The 18,815-nt window shown below is 50.5% G+C and overlaps 1 protein-coding gene across 3 annotated transcripts in view; it reads left to right on the top strand.

The window, feature by feature from the left end:
- Window positions 1-15,162, top strand: part of OSBPL10 (oxysterol binding protein like 10) — a 271,282-nt gene extending 256,120 nt beyond the window's left edge. For all 3 annotated transcript variants that reach the window (XM_032459366.1, XM_032459364.1, XM_032459365.1), the window contains 4 exons: window positions 7,370-7,556; window positions 9,118-9,300; window positions 11,532-11,685; window positions 13,927-15,162. In XM_032459366.1, coding sequence (XP_032315257.1) covers window positions 7,370-7,556; window positions 9,118-9,300; window positions 11,532-11,685; window positions 13,927-13,971 — 569 coding nt within the window. In that variant the 3' untranslated portion in view covers window positions 13,972-15,162. The remainder of the gene's footprint in view (window positions 1-7,369; window positions 7,557-9,117; window positions 9,301-11,531; window positions 11,686-13,926) is intronic.
- Window positions 15,163-18,815: the final 3,653 nt, after the last annotated feature.

An 18,815-nucleotide genomic window follows, 5' to 3' on the forward strand; every position in this document is an offset into this window, starting at 1 on the left:
TAAATAAGCCACAGCAGTAATGATCAGTATGCCCCCCTTTATAAGCTCTTCTGTGGAAATAAACACCGCCACCACTTTGCAGTCAGGAAGACCCCCAGACTGGATGAGTTGGCCGAGCTTGCACGGCTGTCGTAAAAAGGGAGAGTGGTGTCAGAAGGGTCTTTCTTCTTAAGGAGGAGTTGTTATCAGTGACAGCCTGACCATTGAATCTTGTAGCGCAAGAGGGTTTATCCATCTCTCAAGCCCCAGGGTCTCCAGCAGAGGGGGGCTCAGCCGCGAGGTGGGCGTAGGGAGTGAGCAGTGTGTGCACCACTGACCTGTTAACCTTGAGCTTCCGTGTAAGACTTCATTTCCAAAAGGCTTCGGTTGCTTCCAAATGCTCAGCGGACCTTTGATGAGTCCAGCTGCCCCTTACTTTACAGACAAGGACCTGAGGCGGGCACCTTGTGCAAGGGCACCTGTGTGACACTGCACAGTGTCTATCCTCCCCTCATCATGACCAGGGACAGAGGCTGCAGGAAGGGGCTGGCTGCTTTTTGGGGCAGGGACCTTCTGTCATCAACTCACGTCTGATCACTGGATGAGAAGTCAGAATCGAAGATCTAGGAGTCCCAGGAGGCCACAAGCCCTTGAATCTAGAGTTGGGGGGTGAGTAGCAGATGGAGGGGGGCAGGTGAGGTGATGGCTGGCCAGGGACGTCAGGGTCCCCCCGGAGGCATAGCCAGGGCATTGAGGCCTGTCTCCCCAAAGCTGAGGAGGTGAACTTGACTCAGCTGTGCTACTGCAGAGCAGGGGTAGAGTGTGAGAATGGGGCTTTTTTCTCAGGCCTCTATTCTGATCTTCCCCTCAGACTCCTCCCCAGAAGCCCCGGCAGGAGCTGCCCCTGCGAGGAGGCGCCGTTTGGGTCAAAGCCACAGGCAGGTTCCAGCAAGGCCATGGACTCGGGAGCACTGGGAGCGGGAAGCTCAGTCTGCCTGCCTCAGGAGCCCTTCTGCTCAAGGCTGGGAGACTCCTGCAAGGTCGCTAAGGACCCCACGCGGGAGGTTTACGTTTGCTCTGATGTGTGCACTTGGTTTGCAGTGGGGACCGAGAGTGACGTTCATCTTGGTTTTTAAAAATACTTTTTAAATTTAAATTTAAATTTAAATTTGTTTAATATATATATTTCTAATGGAGATACTGGGAATTCAACCGAGGACCTTGTGCTTGCTAAAGCTCTACCACTGAGCTCTATACCCCCCTCCCCAAATCTTGATTTTGACCTAACACCCTGAGATTTGTTCTGGTAAAATCTTCCCCTTCATTTAAAGCCTCAAATCGGTACTCAGGAGCTTCGTCTCATTCTGTCTGCTTTCGTTATTTAGTCTCAATTTCCCATGTAATGTGTTATTTGAAGATGACACAGGCTTGTTTGTTGGAGAGGTGGTGCGTTGAGGCCGTTCCCACCTTGCGATGGTACCGACACCCGGGTGAGCAGACACCCGCGTGTGCGCATAGAGATGCCGCTTTAGATGTGCTGACTTCCTCATCCATCCCGTATGGCCAGGAGCCGCGGCAGGTCCGTGGGTCTGTAACTGTTCATCCTCCATCTGGGAAGTGAGCAGTGTTGTTCCATAGACCAGGCAGTGACCGGGACAGGGAGCCCTGCCCTCGGGGGCCGGCGTCCTACCGGGTGAGTCAGATGGAGAACAGGAAGAGGGCTTCCCGCGGTCCGCAGTGAGGTGGTGAAGTTGGAGCGAAGGAGACAAGGCAGCTGGACCCGAGAGTGGGCGCTGGCCGGGCGGGGTTGGGGCTGCAGTTGTCATTGGGACGACCTCAGCGAGGGTGGAGCGTTTGAGGGAAGGCTGGAAGGAGGGGAGGGAGCAGCCATGTGGCTGGTCTGCTCCAGACGAAATAACAGCAAGTCCAAGTGCCCTGAGGCAGGAGGCCAGTGTGGCTGGAGCCCAGGGCGGAGAAGGGGCCAGATCCTGGGGATCTGGGGACTTGGGAGGACTCGGGCCTTTACTCTGAGTGAGAGGAGCATCAGTGGAGGGTGGGAGTGATTTTAGCAGCTTCCCCGTGGCTGCCGCCTGAACAGACTTGCAGGGAGGAGCCCAGTGGCAGAGTGAGAAGTAGAGAGGTTGTGGTTGGTTGGTTTTTTTTTTTTTTCGTAGGGGTGGGTAATTAGGTTTATTTATTTTTTTAAGTGAGGTACTGGGGATTGAACCTACACACACACATCCACTTGAAGTTTTGTACGTACGTACGTGGGCTTGTCTTTTAAATGATTGCCCTTAGGCTGTGGCATATGTGGCTACAATAAAATGCTCTTCTCAGGTGCTGCATCTTACCTTGAATTCTCCCAGGTTGCCACACTGAGATGGCCTTCCCTCCCCTTGTGGTCCTTGCTTTGATGCTCAGAGGCTTGAATGTGACCCTGTGTAGCCAGCCCCATGAGGATGTCCCCCACCACCCCAGGAAGGAGGCAAAGGCCCCACTCAGCACCCACCTGCACTGTGGGGGAGACGAGCTCGCCCAGCTGTTCTCGAGACCCCTTCCCCCCCAGCCTGCAGGACAGTGCCCAGCAAATGGCACAGCCTCTGAAGTGGGTCTTGAGGGTGGGCGGTTCTAGTAAGAGCAGTGACACATCTGTCTGCCCACGAGTGTCCCTGCTGCCCAGCCCGCAGACCAGTTCCCCAGAGTTGCTTTCTTTCCACGGTCAACGTCCTGTTGGCGTATTTTGGTTCCTTAAAATGTTTTAAATGTATCACTTTGGAGATCTTAATGCTTGGCTCTGTGTGTATTGATTAAATCAATCTGTGGGATTTAAAGTGAAAATCTCCCAGCCTGGGGACTGACTGTGACCTGGAAGTATTGATCAGTTGGCATTTCTCAGCTTCTCCCTGCTCTCCGGCTAATTAAAAGGGAGCTTTCGTGTGTGATCCCAGTTGCAAGTCTGGCTTTAATATAGTCTTTTATTCATATTAGGCATAGACTTTTTATGCAACCCTGAAAAAAACAGTTCGTCCTGAGAAATCATAATTTCCGGTGATTTAATGAGTGAGGGCATATTTATGGATTTTCAGAGAGCCAGGAATGTAGTCTCGCCAGTGCCTTCCAATTAGCCTTCTTTCGGGCTTGCTTTCCAATTTCTGTGGACTTGCGGGAAATTTCACCTTTGTTTGGAAGAGTTCTTTTTTTTTTTTTTTTTCTTTGTCTCTTTTTTAAATTCTTTTTTTTTTTAATTGATGTGTGTTGATTTATAATGTTAGTTTCAGGTGTACAGCAAAGCAAGTCATTTATACTTATACATACATATGTATTTTCTGTTTCTTTTCCATTACAGCTCATTACAAGATATTGAATACAGTTCCCTGTGCTATATAGTAGGTCCTTGCTGTTTATCTATTTTGTATATAGTAGTGTGTCTCTGTTAATCCCAAACTTCTAATCTATCCCTCCCTCCCTTTTCCCCACTGGTAACCACAGTTTTCTATGTCTGTAGGTCTATTTCTGGTTTGTAAATAAATTTATATCTTTTTTTTTTTTTAAGAATCCACATCTAAGTGACATCATATGATATTTGTCTTTCTCTGTCTGACTGGCTTGACTTTATATGATAATCTCTAGGTCCATCCATGTTGCTGCAAATGGCATTATTCTTTTTTTATTGCTGAATAGTATTCCATTGTATAAATATACCACAGCTTCTTTATCCAGTCATCTGTCGACGGACATTTAGGTTGCTTCCATGTCTTGGCTATTGTAAATAGGGCTGCTATGAACATTGGGGTGCAGGTGTCTTTTCAAATTAGAGTTCCCTCTGGATATATGCCCAGGAGTGGGATTGCTGGATCATATGGTAAGTCTACTTTTAGTTTTTTGAGGAACCTCCATACTGTCCTCCATGGTGGCTGCACCAAACTGCATCCCCACCAGCAGTGTAGGAGGGTTCCCTTTTCTCCACAGCCTCTTCAGTATTTATCATTTATGGACTTTTTAAATGATGGCCATTCTGACTGTGTGAGGTGATGCCTCATTGTAGTTTTGATTGCATTTCTCTGATAATTAGCGAAATTAAGCACCTTTTCTTATGCTTGTTGTCCTTCTGGATGTTGGAAGAGGTTTTTCTGAAAGTGAGCGGGAGGAGGATGCCTCCCACCTGCCCCGTCATCCCCGAGGTGCATACCCCACCACCAGACTGTCATTTCTTCTTTGTTCCCAAGTGGAAACACTGCTGCTCAGAATTCACCTATCAGAGAGTGAGGAGTGATTAGGATAGAAACTTCGGGGCTCGGGCGGTGTATGGGGCCATATGTGTTTAGCTGAGTTCAGTATCGCCTTTACATCCTTAACCACAGCCCCGTGAGGCTCAGGTACCATTATCCCTGCATCTTGGACAAGGCATCTGAGGTGCAGACAAGTTCAGGTCACCAGGCTGGCAAGTGACGGAGGACATGGAATGGTCCTCTAAGATTTCGTCTAGGTCTTTCAAAAAACTGTGGCATGTGTTCCCTGTAAATATGTTCTAAAAAACTGTCAGTTGTGTAACCCTGCCTCACACGGTTTATATTTGTGGATGAGACCAGGAAGTCTCGGCACGTGGCCCTCATGGCTCTTGTGTGGTCCTGTCTGCAATCCTGTCTGCAAGGAGAGGCCGCTGGCAGGATGTTCAGGTGGGCACGGGTCCCCAAGGTACTGCCAATGAAAGGCTGGAGGGTTGATCACAGAGGGGGACAGCGTAGACATCGGGGTGAGGTGGTGCTGTCGGGACACGTGGGCCACCTGGGAGGATTCTATTGCCACATGGTCCAGTAGCACAGGGGTCAGGGATGGGGGCATGGAGAGCCGCCTTCTCTGGGCCCTGGGGGGCGGGGAGACTGAGGGACAGCTCCTCTGTGGGTTCTTAGGGCCTCTGCAGCTGCCACAGCTCTGAGAGGATGAGAGTGCGCTGGCACGCAGGGACAGGGAGGGAAGTCAGGTGGCCTCTCTCTTCAACTTTCACTTCCTGTTCCTGTGGTCTGTGGGTGTTAAACCGGTTTGCCATTGGCAGCAACTTCCCACCTGCGTCGCTGTCTTCTTTTTTTTTTTTTAAGTAAACCTTTTTTTAAGGGGTTGGGGAGAGGTAGTAGGTTTACTTGTTTATGTTTTTTGATGGAGGTACCAGGGTTTGAACCCAGGACCTTGTGCATGCTAAGCACGCACTCTACCACTGAGCTCTACCCTCCTCCCTTTGCTGTCTTCTTACCCACTTAACTAAGGAAACAGTGTTCCAGACTTGGCCTTTCTTCTCCAAAGGTCCTGATTAGAAGCCGTACGAACCGACAGATCAGTGCCAAATTCTCTCAGACTCAGATCCTCCCTTATCGGTATCCTGGGACCAGACCTCCAGGGTCACCGGGAGCAGCTCTGTTCCCTGAGCCTGGGAGGAGGGCCAGGTGTCAGAGAGAGCGGGGGCTGAAGGCTTGGCTTTGAGGGAGATGGTTTAATCTGACTGTGAGGGCTCTGGCAGGTCCAGGGAGTGGGGAGGAGTCAAGGTGCGGTGACGTTTGGGGTACTTGGTGCAGTGGAGTCCTGCCAGCGTGCGTGCATGTTGTGGGTGTTCATTATACCCCTGGTTGGGGGAGAGACAGAGTTAAATGTCGCTGTGATACCCCTCCCAGTCCTGCCCAAGGGATTATGGGTGACCTCTGGGTTGGCTTTTTCTTGTGGGGGGTGGGTCTTAGGTCTGGCCTGGGCCCAAGTGTGTGAGCGCCCCGCCACATTGGGGGAGAGCAAGACCCCTGGACACAGCGAGCCAGTCCGCTGGGGCTCACACCCCTGCTGTGGGTCAGCAGGACTGACATTGCAGGACTTAACTGCGAGTGAGGTGGCTGGTTCCGGACAAGCCTAGTGTGTCTGTAAACTGTGGCTCCTGGGCAATTCGAGGGTAAATGGAATTACACTGGAACACATCTTCACAGTGGCTTCAGAAACTCAGCGTTGGTGACTCCTCTGTGCAGTGTTGTCCCATCTGTCCCCAGGCTCCCAGGCCAGCTTCCAGGATAACAGGAACACATGCAACGTGTCCTCTGCCCGGGACACTCCCGCTCTCCTGACTTAGATGCTTGTCTAGCCTGAGACAGAAGCACCGACTGGCCAAGTTACTTCAGCTCTCTGAGTTTCCTGTGCCTCATCCTTATGTAAAAAGGATGATAACCAGTGCCCTGTTGGGTAGTTGTGACGCTTAAAGGGACAGTGCCTGCGAAGCCCCCAGAAATGCCTGGCACCCAGAAAAGGGTCCTTGTGGGTGCACGGAACCCGCCCCTCACTCTTCGCAGAGAAAGAGCTGGAAGCCCAGGGCGGGGGTGTCACTAACAGCCCTGGTTGCATGTCTGGGCAAAGGTTTGGTTTGCTTGCTCAGAGCAAACCTCAGAGGGCAGGGCCCTGGTCCCCTGGCCTCTGCCAGCCTGTATGGGCCCCAGAGTGACTTGAAATGCTGGCCCCGTGGGTGCCTGACCAGAAGAGCTGGAGCAAGGGCTGGATTTTAGTGCAGGGACTATATAGCAGCCCTGGGAGATGGTGCCTTTGCGGGTGGTCACGTCGGCCTTTGAGAACTTGATAAAAGCAGTGGCCCTTGTCCCAAGAAAAAGAGACAAACGCATGAAATTCTGCTTTGTTTCAGGGGGATCAGACCTCTCCAAGCCTAGTGCTTGGATCCTGGGGTAGGGAACCCCTGATCAAGGGGCGGGTGGCTTCCCCTGGGTTGTGACCACAGCTGTCCAGTCTGGTTTTACCGACTTTCTGAGAACTTTTGATTTTGTTTCTGTGGCTCTCAGGATAAAAGTGTGCTTTTCCCAAGTTTAAAGGTCTGGCCCCAGTGGATCCGGCAGCCTCCCCACTGATACCTGCCACCTCCCCTTCTGCATGGATCCCTTTGCTCAGCCCCTCGTGCTCATCGGGCTCCTTCCTGCCACAGGGCCTTTGCACAGGCACTTCCCCTGCATGAATACTTTCCCTCCCTTCTTCACTTACTCACCTCTTATCCAGCTTGCCTGTCCCTTCCTCAGGGAACCTCTCCTAGTCAGCTGCTCCTGGGTCCCCAGGCACCTGGCCCTCCCTCCTCACGATTACAATTTTGTTTGCTTGGTGATTCATTAATGCCCATCTTTCTGTTCTGCTCCTTGAGGGCAGAGAGTGGGTCTGTCTGGTTCCCCTTGTGTTCTCAGTGGCTCCCACACAGTAGAGATGCGATGAACAGATGAATGGCAGGCGGGTGGCCAGAACTTTGCAGAGGTGGGAGGTGTGACGTCTGTTGTGGGAGCATGTTTGGTCTGTCATGGCCGTGTCTCCTGGTCCCCGCCGCCCTTCCTTTGTGTGTGTGCCTAACTGCTGTCCTCTCTCCCCGGAGGTGTGCTGCGGCTCCTGGAGCACGGGGAGGAGTACGTGTTCACCCTGCCCAGCGCCTACGCCCGGTCCATCCTCACCATCCCCTGGGTGGAGCTTGGAGGAAAAGTCAGCATCAGCTGTGCCAAGACCGGGTACTCAGCAGCAGTGATATTCCACACGAAGCCCTTCTACGGGGGGAAGGTCCACAGGTAGGAGGCGGCCGGGCAGTCTCCTTCTCTGTCTTATTTCTGCTCCGGGTTTCTTCTCTCCAGCAGAAGATCGGGTTCCAGTCACGGCATGAGTTGAAAATCAAGAGAAAGTTAACAGATCTTTTTCCGAGGACGCGTCTCATGTGGCTGTGTCTACACTGTACAGTGGCATCGCTGGTGATGTGTTGGCAGAACATGCCCCCAAGAGTAAAGGGCATCTGTGGTTATTGTGAGCTCTCCCTCCTGAGGGCACAGCCGGCCCTCATGGGTGCACTGCGCTCTGGGTGCTCAGCATCCTGCATCTTCTGTGAGAGCAGAACCAATTCTTTCAATTTAGAAGCTGAGAAGCAGATGCTAAGAAACTGAAGGGAGAGGCCCGCTGTTTGAGGGACGCATGAATGGTTCCACTTATAAACCCCCCGTGGAGCAGATCTCTGATAAGCCAGCTCTCATCTTTGCTCCTTTTCTTGGAGAGCTTTCCTGTGTGGCTTTCACAGGGGGTGTTGGAGTGTCCCCTGGAAAGTGGGCACCTCTGTGGCCGTTTTGGAGCCGGACGCCCTGGCTCACAAGGGCTGATCGTGTGCATTTCTCCCCAGCTCTGCGGTCCCTCGTGCCTCCGCGGTGGGAGCAAGCCCCCGCGGTGGGGTGGGGGGCCCGCCCCACAGAAATTGACAGATGCTGACCAGGTGTTTCCCTCCAGGAGAGCCCGCTGTTCAGCCTGCCCCAGCGTCTCACTGACACCCGTGTGGTGCATGCAGCCAGGAGGGTTCCTGATGTCACCTGTGAGCCTGGGTCTAGTCCTCCAGGACCTGTGGCTGTGTTTGGGCTTGGGAAGGCTTCCAAGCCTGTGTTTGAAAATTCCAAACTCATCCTGAGCACAGCCATTAGGAAAAAGAGGAGCTGGACTCCTACACTTCCTGTTTCTGCTGCTGCTTTGCAGCAGCTCCTAGATCTGCTCGCCCAGGGCTGAGACCAGACCCCCCTCGGGCCGGGCGCAAGTGAGGCGTGAGGTCACAGGTCTCCACCAGGGCTCTGGAAAGCCGGGCTGAAGGAGACGGACCTTGTTCAATGACTGAAAAAGTCTTTTACACTCTTTTGGTGGTTGAACTGTAGCAGAATTAGATGCTGTCTGGGGGAGGCGAAGGGTATATTTTGTTTTTCCTGACCTGTGTGATTTCTACCCCAATAATAACATCCTGTCAAAACCAAGAGATTAGCATTGCTGCATTACTGCTAACTAATCTACAGGCTTTATTCAAAGCTCACCAGTTTTCCCAACAGTGCTTCCTTTCTCTGCTCAAGGATATGAGATCACATAAAAGCTAGCCTCTGAGCAAAAGGGGGAAAAAAAAACCCCACAGAAAAAAAATCTCTAAATGTGTGTTGTGTACCCCCCCTTTTTTTTAATGGAGGTACAGGAATTGAGTCCAGAACCTCACACATGCTAAGCACACGCTCTCCCACTGCGCTAGACTCTCCCCCTATGTGTGTAGACCTTGTGAAGTCAGCCTCAGCTCTGATAACCTGGCAAAGATGTTCATTCGACTGTTGGTTAATTTAGGGTCACAGCAGAAGTGAAACACAACCCGACCAACACCATCGTGTGCAAAGCCCACGGGGAGTGGAACGGGACCTTGGAGTTCACGTACAACAACGGCGAGACCAAGGTCATCGACACGACCGCGCTGCCGGTGTACCCCAAGAAGATCCGCCCCCTGGAGAAGCAGGGCCCCATGGAGTCCAGGTGGGAACCAGGCCCTGTGCGCGTCTCCAAGCTCCATAGTCCTCAGCCTTTGACCCGAGGGATGGGGGGGCTTTGAGAGCTCAGCTAAGGGGGGGGCGGGTGGAGCTCGGTGGTACTGTGCTTAGAGGGCATGAAGTCCGGGGCTTAATCCCCAGGACCTCAATTAAAAAAATAATAGAAAAAGTTCAGCTAATGGAAGTGCGCCAGGAATCTCTTTAGATCCTTGGGGGTCCCTGTGTGTCACTAAGGAGTAGCTCCTTGGTGGTTTTCAGTCTAGTTGTTCTGCAGTCACAGGGTGGAGCCCGCAGTGAGCGGACTTTGATGTTTGTCAGCTCTGCTGGCCTGTTGCTTAATTGGAAAGTTAAGCACAGAGAGAACCATGCAGTGAAGATCCTTTTTCTTTTCTTACCAGATTAGCAGCATAATTTTTTAAAAAAGTTCAGTGCCGGCAAGGGCGTGGTAACAGCGACAGTCCGTGCCCCATGTGCTTCTGGTGGGTGGTGAGCAGCCAGCAGCTGAATCTTGTACTCCACTGCTGAGAATCTAGTCTAAGGGAGAATTCTTCAATTCAGAAAAGGTTTCAAATATGGAAATTGGGTATTTTTTTAGAAAAGAAAACTAAACAACAAAAGAAAGGAACAGTCCCCCATCTAAGTGCAGCGATTGGGGAACGATTGTAAGTGGGTGATGTAGGACCCGCTGAACCATGTGAACAGACTGTAACCTCTGATGCGGACCCAGGTGCAGAAGCAGAACGTTCTTGGAATGTGCCGTTTACATGTTTTAATCCAGGTCAGCCAGCTGTGGGCCACAGGCCATATCTAGCCTCGGGCTGATGTGTGAGAAGTTCTGTGGGAGCACGGCCATGCGGGTTCGTGGGTGCGCTGCCTGTGGCCGGCCTCCTGCTACAGTGACAGATTAACAGTTGCCACCGAGACTGTCCAGTAGAGCCTCAGACGTTCACTGTCTGACCCTGGACGGAAAGCTGGCCCTGGCTCTTACTCAGAGCATGCTGCTGTTTGGAAAGATGATGTAGGAGGATTAACATGAAATGATGGACCATGCTGTAAGAGGGTTTGCTATTATAAGAAGAGTTTGTAACTTTATAACTTTATAGCTTTATAACTGAGTTTAAGAAACACGGGGCAGCAGGGTCCTGGAAACCTTGTTGTAGGGTTGGTACACTGTCTCCTCCCCCACCTCCCTGGCTTGTTCTAGCTGGTCCTTTCCCTTCCCAAGTCAGCTGTCAGGGTGCAGTAGAAACAGCAGGGACTGTGAGGCTGTGGGACCTGGCTTTCTACCCTTTCCCAGAAGTTTCTCCAGCTGTAAGCCAGAGCCAGGGTGCCACTCTCCTTGGGCCTCTGCGTGGTGGGGTGCTGGGTGGCGGACAGGCTGGGCCTGCAGCTGGAGCCTGGCCCTGGTCAGTTCCTGGACTCAGATCCCCCAGGAGGGCTGTGGTCCTGGACCGGCTGGGCACTCTGCCTGGGGCTCCCTGGCCTGGGATTTAATGAGCAGCGTCTACTCACCCCCCGGCCACATGTCTGCAAAGCCAGGAAGGGAGTGCTCGCTGCTGAGAAGTCAGATGGTTCCCTCTGTGTGGGACCTGGGCTTGTCCTGATGCATGGAAGTGAGGAAGTGTTCTGTTCCACCTCAGTGCCTGTCCCCAGCCTCTAGCACAGGGGGGTGTGACTCAGAGGTGGCCCCGGGGATTCTTGATGAGGGAGGTTGCTGGGCAGGTAGGGCAGGCAGGGGCCCATCTGGGCTGCCTTCTCCAGTGGTGAATGAGTGAATGTGTAGACAGTGGGAGGTGATGCATCCCACAGTGTCTGTAACTCCTAGTGCCAGGCTCCCTCTGGGAGAGCGGCCGCTGTCCGTGTCCATCAGCCTGCTGACCTTGGGCAGGTCACTTCATCTCATGTGGATCTTGATTTTCTCTCCTTTAAAATGGGATGAAAATATTGCATCTATCATTGGGGTGTTGTGATGATCAGCTGAGCTAATCCATATGTAAATGCTTAGAAACATGCTAACTGCCGGGTAAGCGTCTGCTGCTGTCGTCACTGAACTGGTCCCGAGACGCTCCGAGCCCAGGAGGGCGAGCTGGTCAGGGCCGGAAGAGTGGGGGTTCAGGTCTGGGTGCAGATCCTGCTCCAGGGCCTGGGCCCCTCCTCGCCCAGGACCGCAGCCTCAGCCCGGGTCCCCGCCTGACTGTCCCCCTCTCGCACCCCCAGGAACCTCTGGCGGGAGGTGACCCGCTGCCTGCGGCTGGGGGACATTGATGCGGCCACCGAGCAGAAGCGGCGCCTGGAGGAGAAGCAGCGCGTGGAGGAGCGGAAGCGGGAGAACCTCCGGGCGCCCTGGCAGCCCAAGTACTTCATCCAGGAGGTACCGCGGCCTCGGCGGGGCGGCGGGTGGGCCCAGGAAGCTTGGGTGGCGCGCCCCGGCTCCAGCTGTGCCGGCGGTCCCGGGCGCCCGCTGCGAGGCCAGGAGTGGGGCCGCGGAGCTGAACGGCATCCTGGTCAGAGAAACATCACAGCCCTGCTGCTCCATCTTTAGCAATAAGTTAGTCGTGAAGCCCCTCATGGCCCATCTCCACCCCTGGCTGGGCTGGAACCTTCCAGCTCCTGTGGGCGAAGGGGATGGAGGCCCCGGGGGGCCCACATGGGTCCCCGCCTCACGTGCTGCTGCTGGGCGTGGCGTTGGGAGGCGGAAACCCGTTCCCACAACTGCCCCCCCCCCCCCATCTACTTACGCTCTTGAAGTTGTTTGTGGAGCAGTGGGGCGAGTTGAGAACTGAACTGGAAACAGCGAGTGTATTGGAGCCTCAGTTTTGAAGGCCCTCGGAGGCTGGCAGCGTCAGTGGGAGAAACAGCTTGATGAGGACGGGGCAGGTGGGAGAGTCCGCATCTGAAGGGGTGGGTGCCACCAACCTCCAGGCCATCACGCACTGTTTGCCCAGTCCTTCCCGAGAAGCCAGAAATCTGAATTTTTATGAGGCACTGGATATTCACATGGTGTCCAGGGATTGTTAAAAATGTAAACACTGAGAGCCAGTTTAAATACGCCTGGGCTTGCCGCGCCCGGGCGCTGCTGGTGTCTGACTTTGCTGCTTCCTGGGAAGGGTACCGTGTAGCAAGGGCTGCGGGGAGAGCGGGAAGGCTGGAGGTGGGCTTCTGGTGGGGAGCAGGAAGCGGCTGCTCTGTCCTCAGAGGCAGGAACTGGGGCTCCGGGCCGACCGGAGACGTCAGGGTCGGATGCCGGTTCAGACGGGAAGCCTGCCTGGGGAGACTCTGAGTGCGGTCCCTACCTGGAAGCCTTGCCTGGGTGAAGTGACTCTATTTGTCAGGGTTCCCGAGGGAAACAGCACAGAATCAATAGGAGATGGAAATGTATAGGGATTTATTACGAGATTGTGGAGGCCAGAAAGCCACAGGACCTGCGGTCTGCACCTGGAGCCCCAGGAAAGCCATTGGTGCAATTCAGTACCAGTCAGAGGGCCCGAGACCCCGGGGAGCCAACGGTGTGAGTCCCGTTCCGGGACAGAAGATGGGATGAGGTGTGAGCTCAGCAGTGAGGCAGGAAGTAAAGGGCACTTTCCTCCTTCCAACGCGTTTTGTTCTTTTCAGGCCCTCAGCAGATGGGAGGGGGCCCTCCCACCCCGGGGAGGGAGACCTGCTTTACTGCAGCCACCAGTTCGTCTGAGAACACACACACGCGTGTACTCACTCAGAGTGTTTAATCTGGGGACCCCACGGCCAGTGAAGTAGACGCGTTACATTAACCATCCCGGGACCCCTCAGGGGTCCCTGTGGGGGTGGGCCTAGTTTCTCTAACTAGTTTGCCTGGAAAGTTGTATGTTGATAAACAAAAGGATGATGACCAGAAAACAGTTTCCCCCCGCGGTGGAATAAAAGCCAGCCTGTTTAGGAGGCTTGAGGTTATGTAAAGAGTAACCCTCCCCACCCCTCCCCACGCCCCAGCGTCAGGACTCTCACGTCCAGCGTATCCCTCCAGCCAGCACCAGCTCGCGGACCATTGTGATCCTTGCCTTTTTCCGACTGGTGCCGGATTAGTGTCATCTCCCGTGTGTGCTGATGTCGTGGTGACTGCGCCGTGTGTGTGCCCTTTGTGGGGCGCTCCCCTCCAGGCTCGGGGGCTGTCAGTCACTGGTGGCACATTCCTCCTATTCGGTCCTTGCTCTTTTCCCTCCCTGTCTGTTCATCCAGCTAACCCTCTTTTTCCTTCTGTCCTGCTGTGGTTTTAAAGGGCTCTTTTGGCCAGCGAATCTTTCCTTCATGTAAACCAACAAAGCCCCACCCCACTCCCGTCTTTTGTTATTTTGGTCATTTTGTGGGGTTTCCTCCCGAAAGGCCAAGAAGTGAAGCTCATGTGGGCTGCCTGCCAAGAGCAGCCAGGCTGAGGAGGGTCGCAAGCCCCCCAGCTTGGCTTGGCGCTGAGACCTGGGGCGCGAGGCAGAAACACAGGCTGGTGGTGGCCCCGGACAGATGGTCACGAGCCCTGCTCTGGGCGGTCCTAGCTCCTCCCCGAGCAGAGGCGGGGTTCCCTCGCTTCTCCCTTGCCTCGCCGAGGCCTCCGTGTGACAGTGTCCCCTCCTCTCTCCTACAGGGTGACGGCTGGGTCTACTTCAACCCCCTGTGGAAGGCGCACTGACCGGCGGAGGCGCAGCGCTTTCAGAGATAGCCATGTTTTTGTAGGAATTAAAGTGGTACAGTATCGAGGCGCTGCTGGTCTTCACTGAGACCTCTTGCTCTCATCCAAGAAATGGTACCTGAGGGAGAAATGAGGTGCTGTGAAAAAGGCACCCCAGACTCTCCTGTGGGATTGAACTTATTTATGCCAAGAGCCACTTGGGGCCGGTGTGCGCACATGCGCGCACTGTCCGTTGGGCGTTATACACGTGTAAATACGGCACCTACCGATCTCGAAGTGGGTCATCCTGGGCTCCTTTTTATCAATGAGGTTTGAAGTTTTCTATTTTTCACTTTGCCAAAAATGTTTTGCACTCACAAAGGTGTTCTCCTTTGTTAACTCTCGTCAAAACAAAGGTGAGTTGGCCCTGCCCCCGGTGTCCCTGGTAGAAGTGAAGGTGGCCGTCGTTGCAGTTGCCGTTGGGAGTGCCGCTCCCCTCCCGACGGTAACACCCTGTCTGTCCATCCTCGGGGCGAGAAGCCGCCGCTTCCCGCTGGATGGGGCACCTCTGGGAGAACCTCGAGCCAGGCCTGCCTTGGAATTTTCCGCCCGTCTACCTGTCTCAGCGCCTCTGGCAGTTTCTCATATTCAAAGCATTCGTCATAAATTTTTCAGAAGCTGCTTTCATGGCAGAAAACGAGTCATATGGCGACTTCACTACTTTTATGATGGAAAAAGGGCTTTAGAAATAAATACACGCATGCGTACACACACCTGCAGAACCACGGCCTCACTCTTGAGTTTAGTTTGGGGAAACAGGAAAGAATTTCCTGTGGATTTTTTTTTTTTTCAAATGTAGCTCTCTTGTTGGCCCCAACTGCGAGAAAACCACTGTGATTAAAAAACGTACATACGTAAAGCCTGCATAAGTGCTCCATGGTTTCAGTTGAATCTCAGTCCTCAGCCTTTACAAATGAGGTCAAGACATGACTAGAATATAAAGCAAGGGAAAAGTGAAGTATTTGATTTTTGCTCACTGCTTAATTTATTTTTTACTGTGCCACTCTAGTGAGAATATTTATGAAATTCAGTAGCATGAATGCTTCTCTCTAGTAATACTGATTTTGTGCCTTTTGTCTGCTTTCTTAAGACCAACTGTTCACACTTTGTAGATATTAGACAAATTTATTTCGATTAAACACTATACTTATCTGTGTGTGTGTTTTATTTTTAGGGATTCCAAAGTCCTGTTGGCATTGGTGGCTCTGAATGAACTCGAATTTTATTGGTTAGGTAATGTTAATTCAGTGTGAACAGCAATCGTATTTTCATCAAAACAGTGTTTTAAACACATTAAATAACCTACCACAGAAACAGTATGGATATTTTCTGACAAGGTCATAAGAATGTTTAGCTCGTGTCCAGTGAAGGGTTTTGTTCTGAGAGAAGTGACTTACTGGGTCAAATCATAACGTGGGCCTGTTCTGCGTCACAGTCTTAACAACATCTTTGAGAACAGTGTGTGGAACCGTTTTGTTTCTGAGAGAAAGCAGAATGGATGCTATTCTGAGAAGAAAGTCCTCAGTGAGGAGACTGGTAAGTAAGCACTGCGGTGTTTTTAGATTTTTCCAGTCTTACACCAGAGGATAAACCATCTGGGGAGTTAAAAATGGAGAAGGGTCACTTTCTTTTGTTGGGGTTGGGCTGGGGGATTCATTTTGCCTTTTGAAAAATTGTGAAATACCACATAGAAAAGGTTTACATAAAACATTGCAGTTCTAAGAACAAACACCCATGTACCTACCCACTGCTTAAGAAACCTGAGTTTGTACCTTAAAAGCTACCTTTGTGCCCATACAAAATTCTATGTCCCCTCCTTGACCCCAGTGGTGACACTGTCCGGTCTTCTGGAGTTATTACCATCTTGGCTTTTTTGGGGGGGCGGGGACCATACTGTGTATTTCTAAAGAGCATGCTTGGTTTTGCCCATTTTGGGCTGTGTACTAATGGCATAATATAGTTTATTTGAGCTTTTATTTTGTTTATAGGTCAGTCCATGTTGCTGAGTTGCTCTATTTGCTCATTTTCTTACTCTCTTTGGCTGAGTTCACATTTCGTTTTATGGAGTAATTCTTTTATTATGGTAAAAGATACGTGTATCATAAAATTTATTATTTTAACCATTTAAGAGCGCACAGGTCAATGGCATTAACTGCTTTCACATCATTGTGTTGCCGTAACAACCGTTCATCTCCATAAAGTTTTCATCTTCCTAGTCTCCAGCTCTGTGCCCACTAGACAGTGACTCCCCCTCCACGCCCTCCTCTGCGACCTTTAGCGCCCGCATTCGGCTTTGTGTTTTTATGGATTTGACTAACTCTGAGCACCTCGTAAAAGTGGAATCATACTACACTTGTCCTTTTGTGTCTGGATTATTTCACTTCATAATGTGTTCAGACCATCAGAATTTCCTTCCTTTTAAGGCTGAATAATACTCCATTATATGCATGTGCACCACGTTATGTTTACTCTCAATGAACATTTGGGTGGTTTCCGTCTTTTGGGGACACACACACACAACTGCAAGTGCTGTGTCATATGAAAAGTACGGTTGGTTTTTTGAGGACCTGCCATACTGTTTTCCAGTGACTACATAATTTTGCAGTGCCACCAGCAAGGCCCAGGGGTTTGAATCTCCACATCCTTCTCAGCACTTGTTACCTTTGTTTTTAATAACAATCATCCCAGTGGGTTTGAAGCGCTCGCTCATTGTGGCTTTAATGTGCACCTCCCGAAAGATGGTGATGCTGAGTATCTTATGTGTTTATTGGCCATTTGTGTATCTTCTTTATTCAGATCCTTGCTCCTTTTCTCATTGGGTGGCTTTTATGTGTTGAGTTGTAGGAGTTATTTACATAATCTAGATAGTAATCCTTTATCAAATATGATTTGTAAGTGTTTTCTCCCATTCTGTGAGTTACCTTTTCACTCTCTTTATAGTGTCCTTTGATGTACAAAAGTACTTAATTTTGATGTCCAGTTCTTTGTAATGCCTTGTGCTTGTGTTTTTATATGCAGTGACTTACTGCCAAATCTAATGTCAGGGAGATTTTCCCGTTTTCTTCTAAGAGTTTCATAGTTTTAGCTCTTATCTTTAGGTTTTCAATCTATTTAATTTTTGTAAACGATGTCAGATAAGGATCCAATATTGTTACCTTGCATATGGATATCCTGTTTTCCTAAGACCACTTGTTGAAGATTCTTTTCCCCTGTTGAATGGCTACCTCGGCTCCCTTACCAAACATAATCCGACCACCTCTGCCAGGGCTCCTTGCTGGGCTCTATTCTGCTCCGCTGGTCTGTGTCTGACTTTATGCCTGTACCAGTTGTGATCACCTTTGCAGTAAGGTTTTTACATCAGGAAGTGGGAGGCTCTGTCTGGTTGCTCTGTTTTGTCTCTCTGCTCCTCGTTTATTTCCTTCCTTCTGCTAGCTGTGGGTGTAGTTTTGTTTAAGGTTCAAAGGTTGATTTGAGAGCTTTACAAATGTAAGCATTCACAGCATCCATACATCTTGGTTGGTTTGTTTTTATTTTCAGTTGTCTCAAGATACATTCTAATTTCTCTTGTGCTTTCTTCTTTGACCCGTTGGTTAAGTGTCTAATTTCCACATGTTCATGAATTTGCCAGTTTTCCTCCCACTGTTGATTTCTACTTTAATTGAGCTGTGATTGGAAAAGATACCTGGTATGATTTCACTTTTAAAATTTATTGGCTCGTTTTGTGGGCTAACATACGGTCTGTCCTGGAGACTGTGTATCCGGTTTGATGGCACGATCAGTGCACTTGGCCTCAGTGGTGTTCAGCCATCGGTCTCCTGTCTGATCCTGTCTGGCTGTTTTATCCACTGTTGACACTGGGTACTGAAGTCTCCTACTGTTGTAGACCCACCGACCCTTCAGTTTTGTGCACGTGTACTTCGTACACCTTAGAGCTCTGATGTTTGGTGCTTGTATAATAGTTACATATGCTTAGTGGGTTATCAGTATGTCATGTCCTTATGTCTTCTCAGTTTTTGGCTTAAAGTTCACTTTGCCTGATACTAGCATTAACTCTTTGGTTACTATTTGCATGAAACATTTCCCCCATTCCTTTACTTTGCATGTACGTGTGATCTTAGATCTAAAGCGAGTCTCTTGTAGAGAGCACATCGTTGGATCTTGTTTTTAAATCCATTCCATCAATTGATGTCTTTTGGTGGGGGAATTTAATCTATTTACATTTAAAGTAATTACTGATAAGGACTGACTTTTGCCATTTTGTTCCTCATTTTCTGTATGTGTTACAGCTTCATTGTCCCTCATTTCCTCCATTGTTGTCTCCCTTTGTATTTAAATTTTTGTAGTGATGCATTTGACGCCCTTCTTGTCTTTCCTCGATATTCTTCCTTCATTTTTGGTTATTAGAGGGACTACACGTAACATCCTAAAGTTTATAAACAAATCTATCTTACATGATACCAACTTCAGTCACATCCAAAAACTAATCCTCTGCAGCTTCACCGCTTTGTTACTGATGTCACAAATTACATTTTAATATATTGTGTGTGCACTGAGAGAGGTTTATACTTATCTGTCTTCTAAACCAAGCTATAAAATTATAATACTGATTTTCATATTTCTCCATGTATTTATACTTTATACCTTTGAGTTACTGTCTAAAGCCTTTTAATTCAGTTTAAAGAATGACTTTCTTGTAGGGTGTGTAGTGGTAATGGACTCTCTCAGCTGCTGTTTATCTGGAAAGCTCTTAATTTCTCTTTGAAAAGCAGTGTTGAAGGTACAGAATTCTTGGTTTCCAGGTTTTA

Source organism: Camelus ferus, chromosome 17 (assembly GCF_009834535.1).
Source record: "Camelus ferus isolate YT-003-E chromosome 17, BCGSAC_Cfer_1.0, whole genome shotgun sequence".
Lineage (NCBI taxonomy): Eukaryota > Metazoa > Chordata > Mammalia > Artiodactyla > Camelidae > Camelus > Camelus ferus.